Source organism: Fundulus heteroclitus, chromosome 16 (assembly GCF_011125445.2).
Source record: "Fundulus heteroclitus isolate FHET01 chromosome 16, MU-UCD_Fhet_4.1, whole genome shotgun sequence".
Classification (NCBI taxonomy): Eukaryota; Metazoa; Chordata; class Actinopteri; order Cyprinodontiformes; family Fundulidae; genus Fundulus; species Fundulus heteroclitus.
The window spans coordinates 2897197-2920852 of record NC_046376.1 but is presented as its reverse complement, the minus strand read 5'-3'; the positions used below and the strand labels follow the sequence as shown (position 1 = coordinate 2920852).

At 45.9% G+C, this 23656-nt stretch overlaps 1 protein-coding gene across 1 annotated transcript in view; it reads left to right on the top strand.

Moving 5' to 3' along the window:
* Positions 1–23656, top strand: part of doc2a (double C2-like domains, alpha) — a 52857-nt gene that overhangs the window by 7899 nt on the left and 21302 nt on the right. Inside the window, exons 2-3 of the mRNA XM_036148711.1 lie at positions 9888–10226; positions 21699–21778. Of these exons, the coding sequence (XP_036004604.1) occupies positions 9893–10226; positions 21699–21778 (414 nt within the window). The 5' untranslated portion in view covers positions 9888–9892. The remainder of the gene's footprint in view (positions 1–9887; positions 10227–21698; positions 21779–23656) is intronic.

The following is a 23656-nucleotide window of genomic DNA, read 5'->3' as shown; positions in this document are numbered from 1 at the left end:
CCACGCTGCTCTGCTGCACACGGAGCAGCTCTGAAACACGGCGATAGCGGTGCGGCGAGCTTTAAAGCAGCAGCTGCAGAAGACCCAGAACGTCCAGAAAATGTTTCATGACTGTTTGAGCTTTTCACATCTGATCTCTCCAAGAAGTGCTTAGAATAATTTGCAGCAGAAAATTCTCTCTGCTGCGCCGCTAACTGCCTGATAACGTATCACTCCAGTGTGGATGCTGCCACTTAAGCCCTGCAGTCAGTCCTCCTGGGGAGTCAAATTAATTAGATCCCATTACTGGTCTGCATGAGGCCACGTCTCAGCATTCATGACGATGTAGGAACCTTCTGAGCTTCTGACCAGCCGTCACATAAAGATGCGTAGAGCTCAGGTAGAGCCTGTGGGAATCCCAGGGAGCTTCTCCAGACCTGTGGTCCAACGAGGACCTGCAGAAGAATTTCACAGTTGTGTTTAACAGTTTGCAGACGGGTTGATCAGAAGCATCAGCAGTTCAGAGAATGCTGCTCAGACGTAGACGTGGTGCTGGTGGAGGTTTGGACCTCTGCTCCTCTCTGACTGACTGCTGCGGCTCATTGCAGCTGCAGCCTGAAAACATGCCGCCATTAGAGCTGCTGAACAGGCAGTCAGCATTTTATTTGATCACAAAACGCTCCTTTCTTCTGTGGTCATTAGATCAGAAACTCATTACCTTCACAGAAAGGCTCAGACAGGAGAAATCAGGTCAGTGTGCTGATTTCCTCGTCCTGTTTGTCTCATGGAGGACATGTGAGGCTCTGCAGGACGCGTCCTCTCTGCTCTGCTCCAGGGGAACCTGGACGCTCCGTCGTCTCTCCCTGCTGCTCCGGTCCCTGAGGCAGTGAGCAGGACGCTGCAGGACGTCTGCAGCGTTCAGACACCTTGTTGAGGTTCTATCAAATGTTCTTCACTGATCTATGGTGCAGAGCAGCATGTGGACCTGCAGTCTGCTTTCCATCAGCAGCTCGCCTCCCTCTGGATCTGCTGGAGCGTTCTAAACGTCTCTTTATTAGCCCAGAATGTGCGCAGGAACAGGGAAACGTGATGAGAACAGTTTGAGGAGCACAGCGGGTTGGGAACAAGTGCTGCGTTCTGCGGCGTCCTCCTGCTGCTTTCCTCTGGCTCTGATTGGTGGAGAGCTGATCTGTGTTCCTTATGAGGCCCGTGGAGCTCGCTGCTGTGTTCCCTCTGGTTCTGAGGCCCAGTGGGGCGCGTTGTGTTGGTACTTCTGGCTGAATAGTCATAGAGAAAAGCTTTCTGCTGTTCCTCAGACCTGGAACACATCCTCAACTTCAACTCATGGACGGAACATCAGCTGGTTATTCTCTGGGCTTGGCTCTGAAATGACCTTTATTCCTGTCATGTTTCCCTCATGTTCCTCTGATGTTCTCTTATGTTCCTCTCATTAGATGGATGGATGGATGGATTATGAATGATGGATGGATGATGAATGGATGATGGGTGGATGGATGATGAATGATGGATGGATGGATGATGGATGGATGGGTGGGTGTATGGGTGGATGGATGATGGGTGGATGGATGATGGGTTGATGGATGGATGGTGGATGGATGGTGGATGGATGATGGATGGATGGATGGATGGATGGATGGATGAATGATGGATGATGGATTGATGGGTGGGTGTATGGGTGGATGATGGGTGGATGGATGGATGGATGGATGATGGGTGGATGGATTATGGGTTGATGGATGGATGGATGGATGATGGGTGGATGGATTATGGGTTGATGGATGGATGGTGGATGGATGATGGATGGATGGATGGATGGATGAATGATGGATTGATGGATGGATGATGGATGGATGATGGATAGATGATGGATGGATGGATGGATGAATGATGGATGAATGATGGATTATGGGTTGATGGATGGATGGTGGATGGATGGTGGATGGATGATGGATTGATGGATGGATGATGGATAGATGATGGATGGATGGATGGATGGATGGATGAATGATGGATGAATGATGGATGATGGATTGATGGATGGATAATGGGTGGATGGTGGATGGATGATGCATGGATGGATGGATGAATGATGGATGAATGATGGATTGATGGATGGATGGTGGATGGATGATGGATGGATGATGGATGGATGATGGATAGATGAATGGATGGATGGATGATGGATGGATGGATGGATGAATGATGGATGAATGATGGATTGATGGATGGATGGTGGATGGATGATGGATGGATTGATGGATGGATGATGGATGGATGATGGATAGATGAATGGATGGATGGATGATGGATGGATGGATGGATGGATGGATGAATGATGGATGATGGATGGATAATGGGTGGATGGTGGATGGATGATGGATGGATGGATGGATGATGGATGGATGTGGTACCTTATCTTGGGCTCTTAGCAGGGATCCTCCAGCTGAGGATATTGCTGTGAATGGGCGCTGTGTAAATGAATGGGATCGGGTGGACTGTCGTCTCCTACCTGTTCACCAGGTGTGACTCTGTTCACCAGGTGTGACTCTAGCAGACGTAGACCAGCATTCAGAGGCAGGAGCGTCATCCCTGAGGAGCACTGAGGGTTAGCTGAAGGTTTAAGCAGCAGGCAGTGAGTGACGGTGACCTGCAGCTCAGATGAAGGTCGTTCTGGTCTGCCTGCGACCTTCAGACGCCCTTGTGGAGCCGGCGGTGGGGGCTCTGGGTCTGCAGCAGCTCGTTGTCTCTGCTGGCCCCCAGCACACGGCGGCGTCTGACTGAGGCCTGCAGGGAGTTCATGTCGGTGGAGATCAGCAGCTTTGACTGTGAGTTATTGGCAGGCAGGACTTTAGCTGCAGGTGCTGGGATTCCTTCATGACTTTGTCAAAGACGTTCCTCACGTCTGTTTTCTTTAGGCTCATACGGGGTCAGCTCTGCGCTCACATTAACATATTTATGAAAGCCTGTGAGGAAAGCTGTTAATACGCCGCGTTTCACACGGGAACATTACCGTAGATGCTGTCAGAGGTTTAATGAAGGCGCAGGCAGGATGGAGCTCCAGCAGCAGAACCGGCTCAAACTCAACAAACTGTAGAGGAAAATGTGAAATTATGCAGATCACAGAGAGAAACTGCAAAGAGATAGAAGCGCTTCTCTATTCAAGCTGTTTTCTGATCAAATTAACTCCCAACAAATTGTTTCTGTTGTTCCAAAGCTCCGTTTGGTGGCTGTGATAAGAAGACAGATTTTACATCTGCTGTCGGCTCATGGGCCAAAATTGTCAAGTTAAAGGAACTGCAGGGCCAAAAAACGAACAAAATCCTTTTAAAAACCAAAACAGTTATGTAAATGTTTTACCCACGCTACAAAATACGATCATTTTAATCATTTTAAATAAATAAATTTTATTTAGGAAATGAGTGAAATTATTTTGAACAATTCATTTCACTCTAACAATAATGAACTAAAATCTTTTTGGTCTAGATTTATATAAGAACAGTATTTAGGTTGTTTTTGAAAACACTTGTTCTAATTAGCCAGTTTTAATAATTTAGGAGGAACATGAGTGGAACATGAGGGGAACAGGTGTGGAACATGAGGGGAACATGAAGGGAACAGGGGGGGAACAGGTGAGGAACATGAGGGAAACAGGTGAGGAACATGAGTGGAACATGAGGGAAACAGGTGAGGAACATGAGGGGAACATGAAGGGAACAGGGGGGGGGGACAGGTGGGGAACATGAAGGGAACATGAGGGGAACATGAGGGGAACATGAGGGGAACAGGTGAGGAACATGAGTGGAACATGAGGGGAACAGGTGGGGAACATGAGGGGAACATGAAGGGAACAGGGGGGGAACATGAGGGGAACAGGTGAGGAACATGAGGGGAACATGAGGGGAACATGAGGGGAACAGGTGAGGAACATGAGTGGAACATGAGGGGAACAGGTGGGGAACATGAGGGGAACATAAAGGGAACATGAAGGGAACATGAGGGGAACATGAGGGAAACAGGTGAGGAACATGAGTGGAACATGAGGGGAACAGGTGGGGAACATGAGGGGAACATGAAGGGAACAGGGGGGGGGGCAGGTGGGGAACATGAGGGAAACAGGTGAGGAACATGAGGGGAACATGAGGGAAACAGGTGAGGAACATGAGGGGAACATGAAGGGAACAGGGGGGGGGGCAGGTGGGGAACATGAGGGAAACAGGTGAGGAACATGAGTGGAACATGAGGGGAACAGGTGGGGAACATGAGGGGAACATGAAGGGAACAGGGGGGAACATGAGGGGAACATAAAGGGAACATGAAGGGAACATGAGGGGAACATGAGGGAAACAGGTGAGGAACATGAGTGGAACATGAGGGGAACAGGTGGGGAACATGAGGGGAACATGAAGGGAACAGGGGGGAACATGAGGGGAACATGAAGGGAACATGAAGGGAACATGAGGGGAACATGAGGGGAACATGAAGGGAACAGGGGGGGCAGGGGGGGAACATGAGGGAAACAGGTGAGGAACATGAAGGGAACAGGTGAGGAACATGAGGGAAACAGGTGAGGAACATGAGTGGAACATGAGGGGAACAGGTGGGGAACAGGGGGGGAACAGGTGGGGAACAGGGGGGGAACAGGTGAGGAACATGAGGGAAACAGGTGAGGAACATGAGTGGAACAGGTGAGGAACATGAGTGGAACATGAGGGGAACAGGTGGGGAACATGAGGGGAACATGAAGGGAACAGGGGGAGGCAGGGGGGAACATGAGGGAAACAGGTGAGGAACATGAGGGGAACATGAAGGGAACAGGGGGGGGGGGAAGGTGGGGAACATGAGGGAAACAGGTGAGGAACATGAGTGGAACATGAGGGGAACAGGTGGGGAACATGAGGGGAACATGAAGGGAACAGGGGGGGGGCAGGGGGGGAACATGAGGGAAACAGGTGAGGAACATGAGGGAACAGGTGAGGAACATGAGTGGAACATGAGGGGAACAGGTGGGGAACATGAGGGGAACATGAAGGGAACAGGGGGGGGGCAGGGGGGGAACATGAGGGAAACAGGTGAGGAACATGAGGGGAACATGAAGGGAACAGGGGGGGGGCAGGTGGGGAACATGAGGGAAACATGAAGGGAACAGGGGGGGGGGACAGGTGGGGAACATGAGGGAAACATGAAGGGAACAGGGGGGGGGACAGGTGGGGAACATGAGGGAAACAGGTGAGGAACATGAGTGGAACATGAGGCGAACAGGTGGAGAACATGAGGGGAACATGAAGGGAACAGGGGGGGAACATGAGGGAACAGGTGGGGAACATGAGGGAACAGGTGGGGAACATGAGGGGAACAGGTGGGGAACATGAGGGGACCAAAACCTCTGGAAATTAGTTCCTTTTAATTAATGTTTAATCTTTGGTAGAAATTAACATTTGTGCAACATTTGTTATCATTGTGACATTTTTCTCACGTAAACGGAAGAAGTAAAAATATCAGCTTCAAGAATCAGCCCAAAACAATCGCTCCATGTATCGGGTATCAGATGCCTGATATCACAATTATCGGTGTCGGCCTTAAAAAACCTGCATCGGTCGATGTGTAGAGGTTTATCTGCAGGTTCATCTGCAGGTTTATTAGGCATCAACAGCAGCATCAGCAGCGCTCATATCAGGTCCTCCTCCATCTCCAACTCGTCTACGGCGGTTAACAGAAAACAGAGACTCTGCTCCCGGAGCTGCTTCATCACATTCACGTCTTCTTTGAGATTTATTGCGATAATAATGTTTCCTCAATTCTAAAAAAACAGAATCAGTGTCATCAGTCTGAGACGGACCAAAGTCCAAAGAGACGCATGTCTTCTCTGGTCGATTTGGATCGAGACGGTTCATTTTCCGAACCGCACCACAGTCCGTTTGGAAGCGGACTGAAACCACCTCAAAAAGCGGGTCTCGGTCCGGTTGTTGGGTCCGACCAGGGTTCACTTGAATATATTCACATCTGCAGAAAAGGTGCGAACCAAGGGAGGAAAACGGGCCTCGGTCCATTTAAAGCGGATCTGTAGCTTTCCCAGACGGATCGGCGTCAGAGACTTTGCTTCTCATGTGTTGTTGAGTTTCTTTACATTGGAACATGATGGGTTGCTTTCTGAGATCTTTTAGAGTTCTCCATGTTGTCAGACAGGTTCTGTTTAAGTGATTTCTTGTTTCTACAGATCTAGCAGTAATCGGGTCTGTGTTTGGTGAATGAAACGTGTTTAATCTAAATGAAATATCCTGGATGACCTGGATGATATCGCAATATTAAAAAGATTAAATAACGCAGGGGGAAAGAAAGGTTTCATTCATCCTTAAGGCTGTGGAGCAATAAAACCTTTTTTAATATATCTGTCCAACCACAAGTCTTCTATAAGGACACCAGTAATTAGTTTAACCCTCCAACTACTTTATCAGTACAAAACATCAAATCACAAGGTGACATTTTTTAACATCCCTTTTATGGTTTCAAGACTAAACTGCAGCCCAACTGCTGACGTTTGAACTTTCTATTAAAAATTAACTAACCGTAGCAAGCTAAAGCTAGTATTTTCATCCTCAGGTAAAAAGAAGAATCGCTAAAAATAGCATAAAAATCTAAATAAAAGAGTCTGTTTGCCCTGTCCTCAGAGGTCTGACCGCTGTCTTCTGGACAGAGATGTCCGAGGTTGTTCCTGCTGCTGATGCTAACCCGGTGGTACGGCTCCAAGAGCACCGATGTCCGCTTCCTTTCTAAACACTGGGTTTGATTGTGGTCAAACCAGTTAAAAAAAGCTTTTTCCCTTTGATATTACAAGTAATTTATTAAAGTTCAGGTTTAGTTTTGTTAAATTAGGTAATTTGACGTTTCTAAGGTTTTATGCTAACCTAGCTAACGTTAGCTAGCTACTCAATTCATCACAAAAAGTGGAAAAGTTTTTTAAAAGCAGCCAGAAAAAGGTTGAAGGTAAAACCAAACGTCAGTATTTTTGCTATAATAATGTAATTATTCAGCTAACGCTCCATTTTTCTTGAGTTTCTGAGATGCTAACGCTGGCCGTGATAAACGAGATGACATGAAATATTAAACTGCACCCTGTTTGAGAATATTGTCCAGAAAACAGCTGACAGATGAGATGATTGTGGGTCCTACTTTGGAGGAACAGGCTGTTGAAGGCCGTACGGTTCTCTATCCTGTTGGTGGGGACATTTGGCAGTGACGCCGTTAATCTGTTGAGGATCTGTTTTCTCCTCTTCAGAATACATCATCTGTCAAATAATTCATTCAGACAATTCACTGCTACATTAAAATAGCCTTAGTTATGCGTTTGGGTGTGTTCTCCCTCAGAAGACGCTGTGAGGAGACACAAACTTTATCTGCAATGAGTAAAATGAGTCAATGGAGGCTGCTTTCCTGTCGGGTTTCATTTATTATGTATTTGTATTTATCAGTAAAAGGGACAATGCATATTAATGAAAATAATGTAAATACTTAAGATTATAGCCGGTGGTAATTTCCATCTCCAGTCCCTCTGGAGGCAAAGCCAGACAACTGTGACAACAACACCAGAGGAATACTGAGATCTAAAAGTGTTAAAAGCCCCGTTACTCGTGGCTAAAAACATTTATCTGGATTGTCAATAGCTGTTAAACTGAAAAAAAAAATGCTAAAAGAGCTACACATGAGCTACAAAGTGTCCACATGGTGACTGAGCAGGTTCTCAGTGATCCGGGTCAGCAGCAAACAGGCTTAAATCAGAGGCAGCAGGACTTTCTCTCAGTTCTCCTGAAGACGTTTCCTCACCTGTCCAGGTGTCTTTATCAGTTCTGGAGGCTCTGATCAACCTGCAGTTGGAGCGCTGCTGTTTCTAAGCACATGGAGGTCCATCCTCCTAGAACCAGTCCAGGTCAGAACCAGTGAGCCACCATCTCTGTCCTGCTGGTTAGAAGCTGCTGCTTGGTGTGAGTGGAGGACTTGGTCTCCTGAACCATGATGAGATGCTGATGTAATCTCTCTGGAACGTGATGGAGGACCGAGGTGTAAACTCTGGGGATCTGAAGCTTCATCCTCCCCCTCTGTTCACTGATGGCTTTGCTCTTTGGACCAAGATGGCTTCTTTCAGCCTCTTTCTAACATCTGTTCTCCCTGTCCAACATCCGGACATCATGTCCTTAGAAACAGCAGCACTGCAGCTGCCGGTTGCTCAGAGCGAGAACCAGAACCGACAGAGACTCCAGGATAGGTGTGGAAACGTCTTCAGGAAGAACTAAGAGTCCTGCTGCCTCACATTTAAGCCTGTTTGCTGTCAACATGGATGCCAGTACGTATTTCCACAAACAAGTTCTACTTCATCGTTGGTTTGATTTGATTTATCCATGTGAAATTTCATTAAACACAACACAAGAGTTTAAATAAACCAGAATTAGTCAAAAAGCAATTTTCCATCTGTTGTCCCCAGGCCACCATGTTAAAGAAGCACAATAAAGATTATAATTACATATTTCTGAAACACAGGTAGGAAGGACCTGAGTTTGGACCAAACGGACCCTGACAAGACAACCAAACCTTACTGCTGAGAAACGTGTCATACGTGGCGTACTGAGTAGAAGTTGCTGTTGTCCTGTCTGTGTGAACTGAGCCGGCATGCAGCCGGGACCGCAGTGACCGCAGTGAAAGCAGTGACCGCAGTGACTGCAGTGACCACAGTGACCGCAGTGAACATGGGGACTGCAGTGACTGCAGTGACCGCAGTGACCGCAGTGAAAGCGGTGACCGCACTGACCGCAGTGACTGCGGTGAACGTGGTGTCCGCAGTGAACGTGGTGACCGCAGTGAACGTGGTGACCACAGTGACCGCAGTGATCACAGTGACCGCAGTGAACGTGGTGACCACAGTGACTGCAGTGACCGCAGTGACCACAGTGACTGCAGTGACCACAGTGACTGCAGTGACAGGAGTGACCGCAGTGAACGTGGTGACCACAGTGACTGCAGTGACCGCAGTGACCACAGTGACTGCAGTGACCACAGTGACCGCAGTGACAGGAGTGACCGCAGTGAACGTGGTGACCACAGTGACTGCAGTGACCGCAGTGACCACAGTGACTGCAGTGACCACAGTGACCACAGTGACCGCAGTGAACGCAGTGACAGGAGCGACCGCAGTGACCACAGTGACTGCAGTGACAGGAGTGACCACAGTGACCGCAGTGACCGCAATGACTGCAGTGACCGCAGTTACCACAGTGACCGCAGTGACTGCGGTGAACGTGGTGTCCGCAGTGAACGTGGTGACCGCAGTGACTGCAGTGACCACAGTGACTGCAGTGACTGCGGTGAACGTGGTGTCCGCAGTGAACGTGGTGACCGCAGTGACCACAGTGACTGCAGTGACTGCGGTGAACGTGGTGTCCGCAGTGAACGTGGTGACCGCAGTGAACGTGGTAACCACAGTGACCACAGTGACCGCAGTGACCAAAGTGACCGCAGTGAACGCAGTGACAGGAGTGACCACAGTGAACGTGGTGTCCGCAGTGAACGTGGTGACCGCAGTGACTGCAGTGACCACAGTGACTGCAGTGACTGCGGTGAACGTGGTGTCCGCAGTGAACGTGGTGACCGCAGTGACCACAGTGACTGCAGTGACTGCGGTGAACGTGGTGTCCGCAGTGAACGTGGTGACCGCAGTGACCACAGTGACTGCAGTGACTGCGGTGAACGTGGTGTCCGCAGTGAACGTGGTAACCACAGTGACCACAGTGACCGCAGTGACCAAAGTGAACGCAGTGAACGCAGTGACAGGAGTGACCGCAGTGAACGTGGTGACTGCAGTGAATGCAGTGAAAGCAGTGAACGTGTCTTTGTGTTTTCAGCCTCTATGACGGTGCAGAGAGGAAAGAAGCTGAGCATCTCCATCCAGGAACACATGGCCATAGACGTCTGCCCTGGTCCCATCAGACCCATCCGACAAATCTCCGCCTACTTCCCCCGCCTGTCCCCCACCTCCCCCACCCCCACCTCCCCCAACCCCGCCCTGTCTCCCAACCCCTCCCCCGTGGCCCTCAGCCCCCCTGCGGCCGCCGCCGTGGGGGGGGCTCACCTGCTGTCGCCCCTGCGGGCGCACAGCAGGTGGGGCGGGGCCGGCTCCTCGTCTCAGAACAGCAGCATGGACACGTCGGTGGAGATCAACAGCGACGACAGTGACGACTGCAGTGAGCCTCGCTGTCGGCATGTGTCTGTTTGTGGCGTCTGTGTTGTTCTTTGCACACGAGGACACGGAGTAGCTGCCAGTGATCAGGCTTCTGCGTGACCTCCTGCACGGTCTCCCATAAAGATCTCCGTCTTCACACTTCAGCCAGTGGCCCAAAATTTAAACGCCGCTCTTCAGCTCTAATTCAACTACAGCCCACACACGCTGCAGATAGAAAGGGCCACAGCAAAGCCTTTCCTGCCGCAGCAGCTGGTGGAATAAATCATTCCTTAATATTATCCTTTCTCAGGCTTGGAAGCATCTGTTTCCACTCCTTGTTTCTAATAAGAATCCAGAAACTATTGCTCTCAGCTGAAGATGCAGGAGGCAGCAGAAACCTGCGAAATGGCCACGATTGTTGGGGGATGAATTCATGAACTGATACAGAAAAGCAGAAAGGGAAAATCAGAGACATGAATATATGCTGGACAGCTGCAGAACTGTAAGATATAACAGGATGACGATCTGCAGATCATTGTTTACATGAACAGTTTGGTTAATAATCCATAAATCACATGAAAACGTAGAGCTGTCTGCAGGAAACATCAGCGTTCTGCAGGCAGAGACGCCACAGAGCAAAAGGCTCTTAAACACAGTATAGCTCCTCATTTCTTTACATATTTCTGTGTTTTTCACTAAATATTGTTAGTTTTCATATCTTTAAATCTTCCAAGCAGCTAGACTTAAGCTCTCTCTCTCTCTCGTTTTCTCTCGTCTGCTTTTCCTCGTTTAGCCTTGATGTTCATTTTTAATGTAAAGATCCCACAAACTGAAAACACATTTTTAACAGACACGTTGAATTCTCATCCTTTTTATGTCATTCCTTTAGTTTAAACTAACCATTTTATACCAAAGTACTTGAAGTTTATTTATGGCGCCATCAGGGATTTGCATGAATTAAAGAGATAACTAGCCTTTATTTGGCGAACCATCACCTAATTTATTCCCATTGTGTGGTGTCATCGGCTCTCTGTTCTGGTTCTGATCACTGGTTGGTCCAGTAGATACCTGTCAGGTTCTGATGAAACCAAAGTAAACAGCTGGTTCTGGTGTTTGGTTCTGACTGGTGTTTGTTCATCGGTTCCCCTTAGATCTTTGCTCTGTAGAGTTTTTGATTTTACCTCCTAGTCTCTTGATGTTCCTTCATGTTCTGGTCCGGTTCCTCTGCTCCAAACTCTCCCTCAGCTGTTCTGCATTCCTCTGCCTAGACTCGCCTGGTTTTACTGCCACGCCCCAGTCTTCCTCCCTATGTAGCCTCCTTGGTTCTGCTTGTTCTCTGCTGGTTCTGTCTGTTCTGTTCCCTCCTGCTTCCAAACCTGCAAGTCTCCACTCTCCATGCAAAGTCGAGCTTAGGCCCCGTCGACACGCAAAGAAACACGGAAGATTTCCATAAACGATGAGGGAAATTGTGCGTCCATACGAGAGGATCACACAGAAAAAGGAAACCGCCGTTCTAAATGTATCCGCTGCACTGCAAAAACGGATCTAAAAACAAGTAAAATGTTCTTAAAGTTAGTGCATTTATCCTTGATTTGAGCAGGTAAATAAGATTATCTGCCAAAGGAATGAGTATTTTGACCCCTAAAATAAGATAATTATCATCACATCCTGCACTTGAAATAAGATGATGGAGATGAGTTGTTCCTATTTTAAGTGCAAAAATCTTATTCCATTGGCAGAAAATCTTATTTACCGGCTCAAATAAAGGACAAATGCACTCAATTTAAGAACATTTTACTTATTTCTAGTTCCGTTTTTGCAGTGTGTGGGTCCCGGGATTGACGGACAAAACACATTTGGAGACACAGCGGATGTCGTCTCCATGTGGACGGAGCCTTTTACCCCGTTTACACTACACCTTTTTAACCGAGCCCAGACCAGTCCGAGCTCGGTAACTGAGATAACTATGGAGTGTAAATGGAACGCAAACTGAACTGATCCGAGCCAGACACAACCGGACCGCGCTAAATGCAGACCAGTTCCAGATGTGGGCTCGGCCCGTTTTTTTTTCATGGCCCGGTTCTCTGATAACAAAGAGTGCATGAGCAGATCGCGTCATCTCCTCACAGTACGCTGACATTTCAGACATTCATTAAAATACCAGCTTCCCTACCGTGACACACGGTTTCCAGAGATGATTCTGCTTAGCAGTGTGATCAACCTCAGCGTCTGTCGTTGTTTCCTGCGTCTGTAAATCCTTAGTAGATGTTTGTTTGTTTTAGGGGTGTGCATTGGCACTGCTCTCACGATTCGATTCGATTCGATTCTACGATGCATTGCGATGCATCAAAATTCTACTGCACACAAGGCAAATTTTTCATCAGTCATGAGGCAACAAAAGCAATCAGATAATAACAACATATTTTATTGGCTGCTATGTCTGTATCTTTGACATAAATGTCAATGTTAAATAAAATGAAATTGGTACAGGGATACTGGATATGGCATTCTCTCTGCTTAAGAACCTAAATTAAAATTAAATAGAGGAATAACAGCCAACTTTTTCCAGCAGTGGCCATAAGTGTATTTTTTACACACAGTAAAATGGCAGCTCTAAGACAGGCACTTCCTGAACTCCTGTGCAAACATTAATCAGTAATCACACTATTATAACAGCAACCATACAGCCACCCAGCAATAATAATAGTCAGTGCAACACACAGTAACCACTTATTACTGTGAAACTTTTTTCAAGTAGTAAAGTCAAGTGCAACTATTCTCAACAAAACAACATCTTAGCAGCTTTAATACAATTACAATTATATACCTGAGATGAGAATACTATCTGGCAATCACATCAGATGCATACAACAAATATATCAACATATCAAAATGTGAAATACGTTGTAATGGAAACCAAAAATAAAGTGTGTAGGCTTAGCATACTACCAAATTTGTGCAAACATTATCCACGTCCCAAAAGCCGACTCTATCAAGTAAATCCACCAAACGTTGCCGTCTTCGCCTGACTCTCCGCAAACAACAAATAATAATCAAGCATAACTTCCTGAATGTTACCGCCATTTTTATTTGCTTGATTTCCTCCTTCAATCCCAGAGAGCAGTAGTACCGCAGATCGTCACTAGGAGGCGAGGAACCGAGGAACCCGGATAGCGTGACGTTTAAACGGTCGTCAGAACCAAGCTCGGACCGAGCTCGGCACGGATCGGTTTAACAAGGGTAGTGGAAATGGAGCTTTAGTGTCTGTCTCCAGTTTGGTCCGCCTCAAACAACAACCATGAAACCCTGGTAGAAATGAATTATGTTGCAATGAAAATGTCCTGCAGTAGGTGGCGCTATTTTATACCCAAAACTGCAAGAGTACAAACCTTCAAAGTGTTGAAAAGGCAGAACCTACTGTAAAAAGGCTGTGTTCTGCAGAAAGCAGGCTTATGTTGGCCTCATCATATTTTACTATTATTAAATAATAACTGGAGGCTCTGGCTGTTGTTACTCTTCTTCCTGATAAAATTCATGACGGCGTTTAAAAAACAAATTTAATGGATATAGATTATACTTTTTACTTTATATTTTAAGGTCTCATGTTGAGCTTGTCACTGTTTGCTTTATGTTATGCTGCTGCATAATAATTGTCTGATCCTAGGATAAATAAAGTTAGTCTTATTTTATGTAGGATTTTTGGGCTTTCTTTCTCTTCAGAGGTTCTGATGGTTTCTGGGGAGCTCTTTTAATTTCAGGTTTGATGGCCAGGAAATCTGCTTGCTTTATCAGACACTTTGGTTCCTTCTTCCTCTGAAGGATTAATGTGGGTTGCACTTTCCTCACATTTAGTGGCTAATGCTAAGTATAAATGTTAAATCCATATTAAATATGGTATCTATATATTTAATCTATATGTACATCCTTTATTTATATATGAATGTTATATTTATATCTAAATCTAAAATCTACATCTAAATTTCTATGTTATATTTAAATCTTAAAGGTATACTATGCAACCGGCGTTGATTTTCCAGCGAGGCTCCCCCCAGAGGGCGAAAGTAAAAGTGCGCTGTCATAAAGATGCTCCGGTGTTCTGGTTTCTCCTTCAAGCCAGGCGCGGTTGTTTTGAGTTTAGCAGACAGGTGAACGCAACGAAAAGTGGAAAAAACGGCAGTACAAACAATGACTAACACAGTGAAGGTATGAACATCAAGCTTACCGCAGCGGTGGCCGCCTCGCCAGTTTTATTATCAAGTGAGAATGCTATACAGCAGGTCTTGATTATTATTCCGTACGTTTTTCGGCATCTAACTACTCCTGCATACTTCAACCGATTTAAACAATTTTCGTATCAAATTGTTCAGCTCGTTCACGACATTACTGCTATGTCTTTTTGTAATTATAACTTTTATAATATTTAAAATATTTAACTTTTTGTGCGTTTTTTGCTCTCATTGAAAATGAATGGAAAATCCTTCAAATTCTTCAAATATTTCAACTTTTTGACATCTTACTGCTTCAGCCTACTTTCAGCTATAAACGTCATTCAACTTTTAAAATGTAGTTATATCTTTTCGCTATTATGGTATGTTTCAGCTTTTTAATATCTTTCACCATTTTCGTATAGTACGTCTTTAAAATAATTTTGGCTTTTCAAGAAATTCAGCAAATAACATGCGTTGCTATGGTTGTCAAGGAGCCTCGTTTAGAGTGCGCACTCTAGAAATTCAACAAATTCTTCTTGTCCGAACAACTTCTTCTCACTCGCTCAAATTTCACCCTATCCACATAAATTATACATCAAAACGTAGGAATTTTTGTCTGGATTCGGAAAATGTAACCATCATTGGTGTGGGATTTATAGATTTTTCGCAAATCACCTCAGAGCGACACTAACCCGAAACCTTCCCCATTCATTTCCTATGGAGCGGTTTTCAAAAATGACACCTGGAAATCCAAAACATCACATGTTTTTACATCGTCACTACTCCTAAACCGTTTCATGTACAGGCATGAGACTTTCACAAATTCATGTCCCGACCCTTCTGGCGCTCACAAAAGAGAAATTTTGTCGATAAATGTTACGGTTTTCCCGCAGGAACAATTTGTTCGGGAGTAGCGTTTTGGGAAAATGCTAAAACAGGATCAGACTTCAATCTCCCCAAACGAGGCACTTTTCTACATCGTCGCTACTCCTAAACCGTTTTATGTACAGGCATGAGACTTTTACACATGAATGTCCCGACCCTTCTGGCACTCATAAAAAAGGAATTTTGTGGATAACTGTTACGGTTTTTCCGCAGGAACAATTTGTTCGGGAGTAGCGAATGTGCAAAATCCTTAAAACGCTTTGGAGCTTCATTCTTCCACATCATCCACTTTTTACATCATCGCTGTGCCTACACCGATTTTTGTACAAACCTAAAAATGAACTCCATAGTCCTCAAAAGCCTGCTGATACTCAGAGTGAAAGAATTATTTTGATATCTCTTATACTTTTTCAGCTAGAGCGATTTGTTCGGGAACCTTTTTAGAGGATTTCAGAAATTCGCTAAAAACGCCTTTATTTCATAATTTTTTATGCCTTTATTAAACTTTTTCCAGCAAAAACCGATAGCATGTCTTCTTCCCCTATCCGTTAAGAATTAAACGCTGAAAAAATTACGTCTCTACCATTTACGGAACAGGAGATATGAAGCGTTGTTTGAGGCAAAGTTCTCCATTATAACCCAATAGGCAGCCTCTGACAGAAAGTCTCTGCACTTCGGTAGACTCGCCCGCTGCAGCTGTGTCAGTGAGTTTCCATGACGACGGAACTCTGAGGGCCAGAGGGACACGCTCCATTCGGATAGAATGGCAACTTTCAACATCCACTGCAGTGGCTGTGATTAATGTAGGAGCCTGAAATTCGCACAGTCACTTCCTCTTAACATTTTAAAATTTTCAAGTGACTTTCAGCCATGTGTCACTTTTCTGTCCCATTTTGGATGTCACATGCTTTCCTATTGGGCCTTTGCTTCCAACAGGACCTGGCATGATGCCCAGACACGACCCAATTGGCCAATACAGCACCCCCCACATGTGGGAAATGGCGCTACTGACCATTTTGGTCAAATGTTGAGTTCTTGGCCCAGATGTGGTGAGGCTGAGTTGCTAAAGGAGGCCAATCTGACCCATGAACTTTGGTCACGTTTGGTGACATTAAGTATTGGCACCCCCTTGTTGAGGCACTTCCCAGTACAGGATTTGGACCAAACTGACAGAGTACAATCACCCGGTGATACTGAACACAACCATGCTAGCGGCTAACGGTTAGCATGTTGCTAACCAGAAGTAGCTTTAGAAAGGTCCTACCAACTTCTGCTTAGCCGGGGTTGTTCTGCCTTTACAGACAAATAGAGGGCTACAGCTGTGAGGGAGTCTCCATGACAACCCTTTAGCCAGAGGCTTCTAGGAGGTCCATTGACTTAACATGGCACCTTTCGAAGGGCACTGTGGGTGCTGTGAAGACCGTAGGAAGCTGAAATTCGCAGTGTTACTCCCCGTTAGTATTTTTGACGGTACCACGAGGCAGGCGCCTTGCTAAATTTCTTCAGAATTTTTTTAGTTGTTCTTAATCTTCAAATTCTTCAATTTTTTTTAAATTTTTCAAATTTTTCAAATTCCTTCAAATTTATTCAAATTCTCTAAATTTCTTCTAAATTTTTTAAATTCTTCAAGTTTGTCAGATTCTTCAAATTTTTCAAATTCCTTCAAATGTTTTGAAAATGTTCAAATATTTAAAATTTCTTCAAATTTTTCAAATTCCTTCAAACTTTTTCAAATTCTCCAAATTTCTTCAAATTTTTCATATTCTTCAAATTTTTCAAATTCTTCAAATTTCTTCAAATTTTTCAAACTTCAAAATCCTTCAAATTCTTCTATTTCTTTCAATTCTTCAAACTTTTTCAAATTCTTCAAATCTGATTTCAATGTTTTCTGCATCTTCTGCTCAATCATTCTGCAGATTAGCATTCTCACTGCTGTTTCGCAGGAACAGCCATTTCTAGTTATTATTATTATTATTATTATTATTATTATTATTATTTATGTTGGCGAGACGCTACCGCCACCGCCTCCCCAAGCCGCAGCCGCCGCCTCGCTGCGGCCGCCGGTAGCGTCTCGCCAACATAAAAAAAAAATAAAAAAAAATAATAATAATAATAATAAAACTCGATATGCTTGCATGTTTATTTGACGTTAACACGCGGTTCTTTGTTGTTGCTTTCGCGCGTGCATATAGTGAATGGCAGGGCAAAAACACATGGAGTCTCGCCGTAAAGCAAGACTTCTGTGTGTGCGGGCCGTGAGCTCCTGCAATTGCAAGTACGGTATTTCCCCCACAGACCACCAGGGCGGCCGAGAAAACCTTTGTTGGACCTGAAATGACTCATTTAATCATCCAAAACGGTATGGAACACATTAATTAACTGAAAAATGTTGCATAGTATCCCTTTAAGTCTCAGACTTAAATCCTCAGACAATATGCTAATGAACCACGGCTTTTCTCGTTGACGCTGCTACACGCTGCTGGTGTGACCACAAGTGAAAGGGGCGTGGTTAATTACTATTACTATTACTATTACTAATCAGCATATTTTCTGGTTTTTGCATGTCATGTTTGGCAGTGTAGCATTAATAATTGTTGTCTTAATGCTAAAAAGAGCCAAACAGATTTGCTTTCACCAGTGGAGCCTCACTGTTTTCACTATAGAGCTCCGCTTGATTTATATCTGCAAGAAGCTTCATTATAATTTATGCAGGGAATATTTCATGTTCAATGGACACAGAAACAGGTAGAAGAGGAAAAAAAGGAGAGAAACAGATGACACAAAATGTTAAAAGAGACAAAAGGAGAAAGAGGAGAGGAAAGGGAGAGAGCAATATAACATCCTCTGAGTCTGCTTCTCCACCTGCAGAGAGAGATATAAAGAACAGCAGAACCAGCTGATAAAGTATTACAGGAACAAACAACCAACGTCTGATACCATCACTGAAGAATATACAGGATTAATTAATACGACATGTAGAAAGTGACAGCTTACGGTAATAACAGGATTAATTAATACGACATGTAGAAAGTGACAGGAGGAGGTAATAACAGGATTAATTAATACGACATGTAGAAAGTGACAGGAGGAGGTAATAACAGGATTAATTAATACGACATGTAGAAAGTGACAGCTGAAGATAATAACAGGATTAATTAATACGACATGTCGAAAATGTGACAGCTGAAAAATAATAATAGGATTAATTAATACGACATGTCGAAAATGTGACAGCTGAAAAATAATAATAGGATTAATTAATACATGTAGAAAGTGACAGGAGGAGGTAATAACAGGATTAATTGATACGACATGTAGAAAGTGACAGGAGGAGGTAATAACAGGAGTTTTCTGGATAGAAGTGAGTGTGTAGTACCTGGATCCACCTGTAGGGTCTGATGGAGGTTTCTCTCTGTTTGTGGAGGATTTTACCATCCAGCCATTCTCAGCCTCCTGCTGGTGTAAACAACATTTTCTCAGTCATAGATTTTCATGTTTTTGCTCTGGTTGTTTGACAAGCGAGGAGCAAACTGGCAGTAAAGTGAGGATTATTAATATTTAATAGAAAGAGGCGACGGTGAGTCCATGTTCGCAGAACCAGGCTCTAAAATGAAAGATCTGGCAGATATGGGCAGCAAATCAACACGCAGCATAATTTGTTTGAATCGCCTGTCCAGCAGCTGATGAATAATTAATCTCTTTATATGGAAATGAGATTAATAATTCAGGTCCAGTCCCTCCTGACCTCCATTTCTCTGGAGGTGTGGAGCTCAGGGATAACAGAGAGTTTGATGGAGCAGCAGGAAGTTGGTCTTCTCTTTAAAGCAGGACGGATGGCTGAGCAGCTCTGAGCTGTTTCCTGGTGATTCAGACTAATGGGAGCTGCTTAAAGTGAACACAAAGGCCTGAGATGTGTGTCACAGGCTGATTTGTGTCTTTTTGTTTGTTTCTGAACAACGAGGCTTCAGATTAATCAGATCAGGAGAGCCTGAAGGAGGAGCTGAGCGTCTGAAGTCTGACAGCCTGTCTGCTGAAACTGAAACTCTGCGCTTTGATCAGAGATAAAAGCCGCTCCGGGTAAAACAAAGACGGCTTCTCGCCATGAGCACGCAGGATGACGGCAGCGCTGCTCATCCTGCAGAGGCACGCCGCTCTGCTCTGGAGTCACACTGATAGCTGAGATCTTTCTGCAGCCGCCGGCTGCTGGAAGCCCGTGTAGGAGGACGGCAGCAGCAGCAGCAGCGGACTGGGTTTACACGGGCCGTACAGAACCACGCTGACACACAACAGGTCCAGTTCCTCTGACTCAGAGCCACAGAGGCAGTTTCAGAACCTTTCAGAGTCAAACCCATCAGAGTATTTTCAGAAACGACTTCTGGAGATAGTCCCAGTCTGGTGGGTTCTGCTTCTGCACCTGCCCAGATATGAAATTCATACCTGGATATAAATATTTTACTGTAAAAATATTAATAATAACAGCTTTGGGAGTTATACACTCCCGAACAAAAAAAAGAACCAGAACACAGCCCACATTCTACATTCAGATGTAGGCTGTGTTTTTAACAATAATCTACATGATTAGATTATTATCAATAATCTACTCATGTAGATTATTGATAATAATCTACATGATTAGATTATTGATAATAATCCACATGTATCTAAAACCTGACATGCAGGCAGAGTTTTGCTGAACCTGGATGTTGACATGTTGATGGAGGCAGGAAATACAGACCCATGAGCACATGGCTAAAATAAGACATGTGAAATAAATCTATTCAGAATAACGTTTACATTGTAGCTCAGTCATGGATTATTATAAAAAAAAACATAATAGTTTGTTGTTAAAGGATGATTTTGCTGAATCCACCAATACTAAATATGCAAATATAACCTCCATGGTGAGGAGGTTCCATCACTAAATGTTTAAGATGAAAGAAAATGAAACTCTGATGTAACGATGAGAGCTGTGTCTGCAAATATCTATACATCTATAGATATATCTATAGATAGACCTGCTCTGAGGGCATTGCTGCTCTGAGGGCATTGCTGCTCTGAGGGCATTGCTTCTCTGAGGGCATTGCTGCTCTGAGTGCATTGCTGCTCTGAGGGTATTGCTGCTCTGAGTGCATTGCTGTTCTGAGGGTATTGCTGCTCTGAGGGCATTGCTGCTCTGAGGGTATTGCTGCTCTGAGTGCATTGCTGCTCTGAGTGCATTGCTGCTCTAAGGGTATTGCTGCTCTGAGGGCATTGCTGCTCTGAGTGCATTGCTGCTCTGAGGGCATTGCTTTTCTGAGGGCATTGCTGCTCTGAGGGTATTGCTGCTCTGAGGGCATTGCTGCTCTGAGGGCATTGCTTTTCTTCCTTTTCTGAGTGCATTGCTGCTCTGAGGGCATTGCTGCTCTGAGTGCATTGCTGCTCTGAGGGTATTGCTGTTCTGAGGGTATTGCTTCTCTGAGGGCATTGCTGCTCTGAGTGCCTTGCTGCTCTGAGGGCATTGCTGCTCTGAGTGCCTTGCTGCTCTGAGGGCATTGCTGCTCTGAGGGTATTGCTGTTCTGAGGGTATTGCTTCTCTGAGGGCATTGCTGCTCTGAGTGCCTTGCTGCTCTGAGGGCATTGCTGCTCTGAGTGCCTTGCTGCTCTGAGGGCATTGCTGCTCTGAGTGCCTTGCTGCTCTGAGGGTATTGCTGCTCTGAGGGCATTGCTGCTCTGAGTGCATTGCTGCTCTGAGTGCATTGCTGCTCTGAGGGCATTGCTGCTCTGAGGGCATTGCTGCTCTGAGGGCATTGCTGCTCTGAGGGTATTGCTGCTCTGAGTGCATTGCTTTTCTGAGGGCATTGCTGCTCTGAGGGTATTGCTGCTCTGAGGGCATTGCTCTGATGGTATTGCTGCTCTGAGGGCATTGCTGCTCTGAGGGCATTGCTGCTCTGAGTGCATTGCTCTGATGGTATTGCTGCTCTGAGGGTATTGCTGCTCTGAGGGTATTGCTGCTCTGAGGGCATTGCTGCTGTCTTGCTGCCCTGGTGTGTAACTCATCCCTGTGGTGGAGGAGGTCCATCAGCACTGCAGGTCAACAGCTTCAAGCAGCCTGCAGTTTAACATCTAAACTCTGCGTTGTGTAATCTTCGGTTTATTTACGAGCCGCTGCCTGAAATAAGCTCCTGATCCGCGTGAATCATCCTGCTGCATGGACGATGTTACATAAGAACAGTGGGAGAACGTCGGGTTCTGCTGCCTCTGCTTGCATGGCTGTAGCAGGAGAATCAGCGTGTTGGGATCCACGTGTTCCTCTGTTCTCCTGCATGCTCTGGGTTCGTCCTGGCGGGCCGCTGCTGTGAATTCTGACGTTCTGATGTTCTGACGCTGATCTGCTGTTCCCTCTGTTCCCTCTGTTCCCTCAGCTGCTCTGGGAACGCTGGAGTTCGAGCTCAGATACGACCAGAGCTGCAGCGAGCTGCACTGCACCATGCTGCGGGCCAAGGTGAGCAAACCAAAGCACTCCGCTTTACGTAGCAGCAGGTTCTCCGTTCTCACACCAGAACCTCCCAGTGTCTGCATCCAGCCATTCCATCACTCAGGAACCCAGAGACACTGAAAGTTCTCCACCTGACACAGCAGAACACCGTCCTCTGGTTAAGAACCGGCGCCGGTTCCGTCGTTTTGGATCCTCTGCAGTCCAGAACACAAAGGGAGACGTTTTAAGATGTTCAGGTGAAATCCGTCTGCTTAAGGTCCGAGGTTCTGAGGATCTCAGAGAACCACTGGAAGGTTCTGCACGTTCCTCTGCAGAGGAGAACATCCTGAAACCCGGGGGAACATTAGGGAGACGCAGACGGTTCTGGATCCAGAACCTCTGACCCGCTGAGTGAAACTCCTTCATTTTAATTAGTCTCTTAATCATCTTCAGATTTAATGAACTTTGATTAATCATCAAACTGAAAAAGGCAGAAAATGAACGTAATCAAGATGAAGAGAATCACTAGTTCTGCTCCCATTCTGGCTCGGCCCGCTTTGGCCCGCTGCGGTTCTGTCTGCCAGAATCTCAGTCCTGAGGGCTGATGGTTCTGGTTCCCGTCAGAACTCTCAAACCCGGCCAAACAAACCAGAACAAAGACAGAACCTCACAAAAGAACATAAAGGTTACGTTTGTCAGTCCGACTCTGACCAGAACCTAAAGCTAAATGTTTTCAGACCAGGTCCAGACTGCTGGACCCAAAGGAACCGACAGGTCCAGAACCTCCCGGGTTTTCAGCCACTTTGTTCTGAAACGGTTCTGCTGCTTCATAGCTGGTCTCTGCTCTGTTCTGCTGAAGGGTTCTGAACCGGGAGCAGAGATGGAGACGGTTCGTGAACGAGGCTCAGAACCGGGTCGATGATCTGGACCGGACCGGACCGGACCGGACCGGGAACGAACCCCGGTGTCAGCGGTACCGGAGGTTCAGAATGTTTTATCTAAGTTCTGCTCAGAGATCTGGTCCAAACGACGGCTCTGCAGGAGTCCTACCCGGACTTGGAACCAACAGAACCAGCTGAGAACGTGGACACAGTTCTGGCCCAGGTTAGAAAAGCACCGGATCGGGTCAGAACTGTGTTCCACCGGTTCTGCTTTGATGTTTCTGTGGTTTCAGTTTTGGACCGAACTTCAACCTCGGTCTCCTGAAAATGGACCTAAATGTGAAAATGAGTCAAAGTTTCCGTTCTGGTTCTGGACTTTTCAGAACTGAGCCTTCAGAACCATGTCTGCCTCATTTAGATGTTCCTCAACTAGAACTCTTCCACTAGAACCAGAGTTTTCAGTTCGGTCAGACGTTCCAAAGCAGTTGATTTGTGCACAGAACCAACCCGGTTCTCCTCTCCGATGAGGCCGCCTCCACATTTGGACCCTTATCGGTCCGACCTGCCTGTGCGGTTCCACTCTTGCAGCACTGCTGGTTCTGCTGGTTCTGCTGGACCTCTGGGCTTCAGAGACTCAGCAGCTTCAGCCGGCTTCTTCTGGGTTCCTTTGGACCGCCCAGCGGTTCTGTTCCACCTTTCTCCGAATATTCAAGCTGTTCTTCCTCTCTGGGCTGGATCAGAACCGTTAGCTGCTTCTCCAGAACTTCATCTGTCTGCTGGGTTCCTTGCTCTCCATGGTGCTGGATGTTCTCTAAAGAACCTCTGAGAGCAGAAACAGAACCGCTGCAACAAAAAGGTGGAAAAGTTTTGCATGGCGCTGTAGCCACCAGCAGAGACCAGAACCAGAACATTTACACCAGCCGATTCTGGATCAGAACGCTGGTGACATGCTGGACGGTCACAAACCTTCCAGAACCTCCCAGAACTGAAGACGACCCGGTTTGACTCCTTGTTCATCAGCTGC